The following is a 9,322-nucleotide window of genomic DNA, read 5'->3' as shown; positions in this document are numbered from 1 at the left end:
GTTGAATCCATCAGTCTGTGTCCCTTCTTTCCTCCCTTATCCAATTCTGAATCATTTCTGGAATTACTTTTTCAGATTCTGACAAATCATCTCATTAATCTCTCCTAGGGAAGGCACTGTGGCTTGATCAACTCTTAGGAAGATGCCCCAGCTTTGGGTTGGGGAATAAGTTCCCCAGTGCTAGGCTTTATCTCCTGGTCCCAGAGATTCATCCAGATTCCCTCTTGCAGGCTGGGGGCTGTTTCGGGTACCCAGTACCCAGGAGCACTGGTTCCAAGTAGAAACACTGGTACCCAACATGGAGGGTGTCAGCTGGAGGCACAGGGAAAGGTCTGGGCCCCACAGAACTGTTATCCAGTGAGAGCAGCTTTCAAAGGGGCTAAGGCCATGCTTGTGTGATGGCATCTGAGAGTCCGGTGTGGATCACATCTTACCAAGGGAGCAAGAGCACTGGAGTAGCCCCTGCCGTTGCAATGGTACCCTGGCCATGATGGGGCTCAACGACCCCCCAAAGTCATTTTCTACCACTGGAAAAATCATTTTTATTACCCTTAATGCCTTGTGCTCTCCTTCCCAGGGGAGGTCCATGGGCTGTGCAGCTAGAAAGGTCATAAATTAAGACCTAAGTGACATCAGCAAGTCTCTCTGAGCCTGTTTCCTCACCTGTAAAGTGGGCCCAGTGATAACACTGCCCTTTCCAGATTGCTGGGAGGATTAAATGACTTGATTTATCCATAGCACCTAGGACTCATTCCCATTTCTGTATTCATCTGATTATGTAGGGAGCAAGAGCTCACTCACCACCAGGGGAAATTTTCAGCCACCCCCACTTGGCAGTCAGGCACCTAGGCACTGGCCAAGTCATGCTGGTGGAATAAATTCAGGTCTGTGAAACTCTGGAATCTACAAAGGAGGATTGAAGTCCCCATTTACAAGAAAATTGAGATGACATCAGGGATTCATTTGCCACTGCCCAAAAGTGGGACAATCATCCATTCCCCCCTAAAGGAGCTGTGAGCCTCGGGTGCCATTCTTCCAGGTGCACGCCCCAGGTTCCCCCAGTGAAGGCATAGGCTGCACTGGTTGTTCTAGCTACGCAGCCCATTATGTGTTTTGGGGTTCACAGGTGAGCCCAGGCCAGGCTCCGACAGAAGACAGATGCTGTGCCCGGGGCACTTGGTGACAGCAGATGAGCTAAAATCTGGTAGAGGAGCCTGGAAGGAAAAGGGTCCAACAGGTTGGGAGCACGTCCATCCACCAGCCAAGGTCAGGAGGCCTGGCCTGGTGAGAGCTGCCCTGAGCCCTGGCCCAGGCGTGGCGAAGCCAGGCGTGCTACACGGTGAGCTGGAGACAAATTCAAAAGGATAAATTGAGGCTGTGTAGAAGGCAGTGAACACTTGCAAAAAGAGTCAGGATGTTCTCCTAAGGTCAAAGTCTTCAGCACTAAATTCCTCCAGAGTGTATTTGCTTCCTAGACCCCCAGAGTGGTTTTTATTTTTGTTTTTCAACGAGGTGACACTATTAAAAATGGAGACCGAACACATGACTGCTTAACCACTCAGCTGCTCCAGAGCATGGGCAGATCAGGCAGGGTAGGATCCTCACTTGACTTTACCTGCTGGCCCCAGTAGGCAGCGAGAGCTTGTGACCCCCAAACTGGCCGCCCAGCAACCTTAGAGGACTTTGGGCAGGGCAGGGGCAGAATGAGGTCTGTACTTCTGGAGGTCCAGCTGATGACCATGAATACCAGTGATGAGGGTGTGTGATGAGGAGGAAGCGGAGGGAGACCAGACACTAGCATTTACTGTGGCTTCATGACACTGCTGCATAGTCACAGCTGGTAAGTGGCAGAGCCTGATAGTTTGGATACAGGATCCACAGCCCTGGTGATATGGGGATTGGGTGTGGTTAGTGTATAGGTCTTCCCTCAGCCAGGCTAGTCACCATAGAAGGGGAGAGGATGTGTCCTGCCCCATCTGGGTGCTAATGCAATGTGCTTTCTCTGCCTACTCCTCAGAGAAAACCTGCCGAGCAGGAAAGGAGGGCAGAGGCTGTCAAGAGCTGATCCGGTGGCTTGGCTGCAGGCCCTGGCTTCAGCCTCTGTGCTGCTTCCCCACTTGACCAGCTAAATGCTGACCCCAACACAGGGACTGGACCCATCCCCCACCACACCTACCCTGGATCCACCTGCTGCATGGCTCACCACACCCAAGCTGCCTATTGTAGGGATTTGCAAAAGAGAAAACAAAGCAGACCACAGACTAACCAACCCTATGCATTTCCTGGCCGGAGGACAGTCTGGTTAAGAGCTTCCTCTGACTGGCTAGCATTTGTAACATCCCCCAGCTGCAGGCCAGGTTGCTCTTCAGGTGGCTGATCTCGGGCGAACCTCCGGACAGATCCCACCCCACCCCTGGGGAAGGACTCAGGAGGCAGCTGCTGAGATCTGCCATCCCTGGCCCCAGTGCCCTCTCTGTGCCAACTCAAAGTCACCTTTGCTCCAACTCGTCAGCTGGCTGGCCAGGACACCCTCCCATTTGGCCCAGCAGGATCCAGGAACTGGTCCCTATTGGGCAATCATTAATCGGATTCTTGACATTCCTGGGCCTGGGTCCACCTGAGAAGCATGCTCCCCGGAGGAGCAGAGGCCCAGGACTGGCATTTGGACATGCAGCTCATGGGCAAGGTAGTGCTGTCTGCTGTTGCGCTGCTCCTGGTGACGGCAGCCTACAGACTGTACAAGTCGAGGCCTGCCCACGCACCACAGAAGGGTGGGAACACTGAGGCCAAAGCTGAGAAGGAAGCAGAGGCCTCAGGGCAGCCTGCTGTCCAGAGTGCTTCTCCGGGGACACTCCAGAGGCGGCCGAGACGTCAGAGGAGTAGCCACAACGCCGGAGCACCATTGGGCTGCAGCTGGGAGGTCCCGGGAAGCCCCTGTGTCTTGGCTCTGGGAGCCACTGGCAGAGACAGGAAGCCCCCGAGTAAAGGCAGGCAGTGCCCGAGCTCTGAGCAGGTACCTCCTTGCTGCTGTGACCAGGAAACCGGAACAGCTGTTGACGGTAAGCTCACCCCTCCCTGCAGCTCTCTAGCTGAACTTGCCTCGTCAGTGGACGGCAGCTGTGTGGGTGGTGAACTGGCTACATGGATGGACAGTGGGTCCTCAGAGCAACCAGAGCCAGGGAAGCTGGGACCCCCTCAGAGCTGGGTGGCCCCCATGGAAGATAGCAGTGACATGAACCAGAGCTGGGTCTTCAGCCATGTGACAGGAGTGAGCAGAGAAGAGGCCGGGACGGTCCAGGCTGCCTCAGACATGGACCTGGCCGTGCAGCAGCAAGAGGGAGCCACCAACTCTTCTTATACCTTCTCATCCATGGCACGGGTCCGAATGGAAGAGAATTTCATACAGAAGGCAGAGAGGCCAGGGCCCCAGCTGAAGGGCAAGGTGTACGATTACTATGTGGAATCCACTTCCCAGGCCACATCCAGGCTGGCCCCCAGGAGAGCAGCTCTGGCCGAAGCTCCCACCCCTGGGCCAGTGCTAGAGACCCTGGAAACAGGAGCATCCTCCAGAGGCCAAGCTGGTGATGCAGAGGGTGGGGCCAAAGCAATTGCCTCCCCGAAGCCAGTGCTATCACCCTCTGTACATGGCTTCAGCAGGAAGGAGAGTCTCCTGGAGATCTCGGAGAACCCAGAGCTCCAGCTCCAGCCTGATGGCTTTGGGGCGCCTGCTCCAGACCACCCAGACCAGGGTACCTTGCCTGGTTTATCCGGATACAGTGGGGAGCCCCACGTACAGCTGGTGGCTAGGACCAATTTCTTCCACCTCCCCCTCAGTCCCACTTCTGCCTTGGACATCTGCCTGGATCTGGGCAATTGCTATGAGGTGCTGACCTTGGCCAAGAGACAGAACCTGGAGGCCCTCAAGGAGGCAGCCTACAAGGTGATGAGCGACAACTACCTCCAGGTGCTCAGAAGCCCGGACATCTATGGGTGCCTGAGTGGTACAGAGCGGGAACTGATCCTCCGGCGAAGGCTCCGTGGCCGCAAGTGCCTGGTGGTGTCCGACATGTGCCCCCAGGAAAACTGTGGCCGCCTCTGTTGCTATGATGATGAGCAGGATGCCTGGTACCCCCTGGCCCAGCTGCCCCCTGAAGCAGTGTCCCGGGGATGTGCCGTCTGCAGCCTCTTCAATTATCTCTTTGTGGTGTCTGGCTGCCAGGGGTCTGGGTATCAGCCTTCCAACCGTGTCTTCTGCTATAACCCACTGACAGGGATCTGGAGCGAGGTGAGTTCGCTGAACCAGGCCCGGCCTCACTGCCGGCTGGTGGCTCTGGATGGCCACCTGTATGCTATCGGGGGCGAGTGTCTGAACACAGTGGAGCGTTACGACCCTCGTCTGGACCGCTGGGCCTTTGCCCCTCCACTCCCCAGTGACGCGTTTGCCCTGGCACACACAGCCACGGTGTGTGCTGGTGAGATCTTCGTCACAGGTGGCACGCTGCGCTACCTGCTGCTCCGATTCTCAGCCCAGGATCACCGCTGGTGGGCCAGCCCCACGGGTGGTAGCAAGGACCGCACGGCTGAGATGGTGGCTGTCAACGGCTTCCTCTACCGCTTTGACCTAAACCGCAGCCTGGGCATCAGCGTGTACCGCTGCAGTGCCAGCACACGGCTCTGGTACGAGTGTGCCACGTTCCGGATGCCCTACCCGGACGCCTTCCAGTGTGCCGTGGTGGACACCCGCATCTACTGTGTGGGGCGCCAGCGCACACTCTGCTTCCTGGCCGACCACGTCTCACCCAGGTTTGTGCCCAAGGAGCTGCAACACTTCCCATCCCCTCGGGGCACCCTCCTGCCCACTGTCCTCACCCTGCCTGGCCCCATTGTGCCTCAAACCAGGGTCTAGCAGCCCTCTGCTGGGCTCCCCAAGGCAAAACAGAAGGCAGAGTCCCACTCCTGCCTATCACTCCGGGGGTCTGGGAATTTGGCCGTAATGAGGGGAATTCTAACCCTTCCTCCTCTAGTTTCAGGGTCTCAGATGGGCCTTTCCCCTTCGTGGGCTTCAGAGGCCTGCCTAACAGAATATTAAAGCTAGGGACCAGCCTTCCAAGGCAGAAGAAAGACATCGCATCAGCATGGATGACCACCACCTTGCTTCATATCTAAATTCTTGGGGGCTACATCAGGACCCCACCAAAACTTAGAGCATAGCCTTATCCAACCACAGCACTAGAGGCCCCTCAAGCTATTCCCTCTAGAGATGGGCCTGACCTCTGTGAGCCTCCAGCGCCCCTTCCTAAACTGGGCCCCACCTTTAATTTACCCAGAAGCTCCTGGGGCACAGGTGGGGAAATTCAAAGGAGGTGGTTTGGGCAGGACCAGGAAAGAGGTAGGGGTACAGCCAGGAGAGAGGGCTGCAGCTGTCAATCAGCTGAAGTTGAAGGTGCCCACGGTCACTCTTGTCTGCAGAGTAAATTTACCCAACTCTACTTTTTCTTGTTCCCTGGAATTCTGTGTACTGGAAGGAGGAGAAACTAGCCATCTTCCCACAGAGGTCTACTCAGAATACAATTGATTCTATAAACAACGAGGTCTCAGGAGAGGGAGGAGCTGATGTGATCCAAGGCCACCTTCCTTCTAGGCCCCTGCTCATATCCACTGCTCCCTGACCCCAGCAGTCTTTCCCTAGACCTCAGAATCCTTTCAGGTGACCCAGCTTCTGTGTGGAAGCCCACTACCTGTCAGCATTTTGGGGCTGGTGAGAGGGCACAGCAGGACTGGCCTTCCCTATGCCACGTGGTCACCTGATTAGTCTCATCAGTCAAGGAAGGACCAGGAAGGGGCCAGTCTATCATAGAGCTGCAGAGCTGGCAGATTCCACTGGAGCAGCCAGAGGCTGGATTTCCTTTCACAGAAGGTTTGGTGAATTCTGAAATGGAAGAGACTCAGCCTCAGGAAGGCACCCACTCTTCCTTAAAGGAAGGGAGAGGGGTTGGTCCACTCTACCCCCAAAGCCCTTATTTCCTCTCCAAGAGATACAAAGATCAGACCCAAAAGCAGTTCTTGGCCCCAGCCTGGAGCAGGAGACTAATTTCTCCTCCTTCCAGTACAGCTCATCTACCTCCCTTGTGGTCCCATGGCAGACATCACTAATCAATGCCGTAACTTTTCTGAAGGAATCCTTATAATGGCCTCAAAACTGTACCCATTCTGAGTTCTGGCAGTCATAGTAATTACCAACAGATCAGCGCTGGGAGCTGGATTTAAGGATGGAGATGGACAGGACATCTTGGTGAAGCAACATGGCTCAGGGAACCTGGAAAACCCCTCAGGGGGCATGATGCCAGGATCCATCCATTTGCTGGTAAAATAATAGCATTTAAAGCACTTATAGACTATTTGGACTGATGACACAGCAGATATCTGCCCTAATGGAGCTCACATCCTAGTGGAAGAAAAAGGGGAATTTTTTTTAATAAAACCAACACAGAGACAAATACTTTGAACCCATGCTGCATAGGTGCTAAAGGGAAAGGTTGAGGGAAAGGACTGCTCTTTCAAACAGTGTGATCAGCCTCCCTGGTGGGATGGAATCTGAGCGGGGACCCCAGTGGAAATCTGGGAGATGCACAGACCAGGAACTGAAAGGCTGGCTCCTGCTGCACCACATCAGCTGGCGAGGACAGGGCTCCTTCCGTGCTGTGCCATCTTGGTATAGAGGAAAGGCCGGGTGGCTCAGCTATTCTGACTGGGCCTTGGTACAAGGAAAAGAATTCAATCACACCAACACTTGTGAAACAGACATATTATATGGGAACAAGCTACATTCCCCAGGAGAGAAGCAGAGTTTGCACATTCAGGGGTGAGGGCCAATGTAATCACCAGGATGTTGTAGACATCATCTTCAGTGTGCAGCTGAGTAATAGTGTGATGACATCTAGGATTTCCACTTGACCTTGTTTAATAGCCTGGGGTCTATGGACCTCTTGCTCTTGGATCAGAGTGGCTTCTATCTCTTGGCTTTCTGTGGATCATCTGTCATGCTTTCCCCAGTAAGAGTTCTTTCTTCTTTAGGAAAAAAAAAATAATTAAGTCTGTGTTATTTTTCATTTTAAGCCACCCTTGCCTGTTATAGAAAAAAAATTGGAAAATAGAGAAAAGTATGAAAATACTCTCCAATTTTGCCACCCAAAGACATCCCCTCCCATGGTGCAGACCCCCACCCCCAATTTTTTCTTCTGTGCAGTTTTTGTTCCGCTCGATTTTTGCCTAGGTATGATTATGCTGAATATACAATTCAGCTGCTTCCTTTCTTCACATAGCATTTTAGAATAAGCGTTTTCCCATGTTATTACAAACTCTCAGTAAACATCATTTCAATAGTTGTACAATATTCCGCCGAGTGAATGTATCACGGTTTATTTAAACATTTTCCCCTCTTGTTGGGCCTGTGGATTTTTTTTTTCCCAGTTGGTTTCTTTTTGTATCAGAAATAAAACATCCTTTGTTTTCTTGTCTCCCTTCTGGGGCTTCTATCAATATTTACAAGAATCCCAGCCTAGGTCCTGTCTGGAAGAGCAGAGTTGCTGAAACAAACATAGATGCCTACATTTGCCTACAGCTGGGGCTGCAGCTGGAGCTGGAGCTGGGGCTGGGGCTGGGGCTGGGCTGCTCTCTGTCTGTAGAACACAGAGCTGTCTTGGAAACCCCCAGCCAGAAAGCCAAGACCGGCTAAAGGGACATCCCAGGTGCCTCTCTAAGGAATCCCTGGCCAGATAAGACAGGGAGTCACATTTAGTGAGCACCTGCTCATTTTATGCTGGGGACTGGACTACATGGTTTCATAGACATCATCCCACCATCCTCACAATAATCCCATTTTGCAGGAGAAAAATCTGAGGGCCAGAGAGTTTAAGAAAATTTCCTTAAGAGCAAAATCCAAAGACCTTCCATGTCCTTAAAAGTGTGCTTAAACCTGGCCACCTCTATCTCAATGAGACCTTTCTCCATTGTGTCATCATAAGGCAATGTAGCCAAGGACTTGGCCCCAGCCCACATCCTGGTTACCCAATCCCATCTCCACACACACCAATTAATAATGCTCCATCTCTGAATCTTGAACTCAAAGGAAATTTTCTTAAATTCTTGGATCTTCGATGCCTACATCCATAACATGAGTTGCCCCTGCCAGGCTCTGAAGAAGGATATTGTGAGAACTAACAAGAAGCACCCAGTCCAGGGACAGCTCCGACGTGGGTCCCCGAAGAACTGTTGTCTGGTGGGGAGGGGCTGCTGAGCCAGCTCGGAGAAGGGGGTTCTTCTGGGGCCTCCTTCCCTTTTCCCCCGAGTCCTGTCCTCTTAGGGGGAAGCTGTCTGAGATTGAAGCTCCAAAGGCCCCTTTTTGTCTGAGAAGGTCTAAGGGGATGCTCAAGATAAAGGTTACTCATATTCTGGGGCTGAGGGTATAGCTCGATGGCAAAGTGCTTGCCTGGCATGCATGAGGCCCTGGGTTCCATTCCCAGAACAGCAAAACAAAATCAAAAACAAAACCCTCATATTTGTACTGCTCAGGTTTTGAGACTGTCAGGATTGACTGACGAGCTGATCTGAGCTTCTCTGGGCTCAAAGCACTAAGCCTCTTCCTGGGAGGAAGACAGTCCAGCTTCAAAAGTGCTCAGAGGTCCTTGGAAGGCCTGAGAAGGTGCCAGGTAGCAGGAGCTCCTTCCCTTACAGATGGAGTGTAACTAGCTTTAGGGCCTGGGAGGAACCGGGCCATGTCTTGGTTGCATATTTGGAGCAGTAGACAGAGGTGCCCAGCACTTCCTGCCTATGTCATCCTTACCTGGAGGAGCCTCATGGCCTTGTCCCCCTCATTCCCCTAGGAGTCCCCTGAAGCTGTAGCTGCCACCAGGAGCAGCTCCCTAGGCAGGTTTGAGGCTGCGAGGCTAGCAGAAGGAGGGAGATGAAACAGGGTGAAGGAGGTTCCTTCAGGGAGCTAGAAGCAGAAGAAAGAACTGCCTGGAGGGAAGGCTCTGCAAATAGCTCCTGGCCTCCAGTCACTTGAAAGGTGGGATGGGGGTCAAAATAAAACAAAAATGAAAAGCGATTGAGTCTCACTTGCCTTTTTGTGTGTAAGGAGGAGGTGGAGACATGGATATTATACCAATGCCAACAGCAGTGTCCTCGGCACCGGCCTATGTGCAGGCCTGCAGGAGAGGAGTTGAGCCCCAGGTCTCTGCTGAGTCTGCAGAGCCCTGTGGCTGGCCCAGGGGTATTTTCACAGGACAGGGGTATCCTCAGAGGACAAAGAGAAACAGACCGG

General features: G+C 53.1%; 1 protein-coding gene across 1 annotated transcript; it reads left to right on the top strand.

Moving 5' to 3' along the window:
- The first annotated feature begins 2,556 nt into the window (after positions 1–2,556).
- Klhdc7a (kelch domain containing 7A) lies at positions 2,557–9,106 on the top strand. The gene is made up of 2 exons (XM_087215690.1): positions 2,557–8,252; positions 8,883–9,106. The coding sequence occupies exon 1, from the start codon at positions 2,627–2,629 to the stop codon at positions 4,904–4,906; it is 2,280 nt and encodes a 759-aa protein (XP_087071816.1). The 5' UTR covers positions 2,557–2,626; the 3' UTR covers positions 4,907–8,252; positions 8,883–9,106.
- The last annotated feature ends 216 nt before the right edge of the window (positions 9,107–9,322 follow it).

Source organism: Heterocephalus glaber, unplaced genomic scaffold, assembly GCF_053883595.1.
Source record: "Heterocephalus glaber isolate CG9 unplaced genomic scaffold, H.glaber_assembly_v1.0 deba00001452, whole genome shotgun sequence".
Lineage (NCBI taxonomy): Eukaryota > Metazoa > Chordata > Mammalia > Rodentia > Bathyergidae > Heterocephalus > Heterocephalus glaber.
Note: the sequence above shows the minus strand (reverse complement) of the source record. Positions and strands in the feature narration are given on the sequence as shown.

Excerpts from the sequence above, each read along its gene's own strand:
- Klhdc7a (XM_087215690.1), top strand. The coding sequence starts at position 2,627 with ATGCTCCCCGGAGGAGCAGAGGCCCAGGACTGGCATTTGGACATGCAG.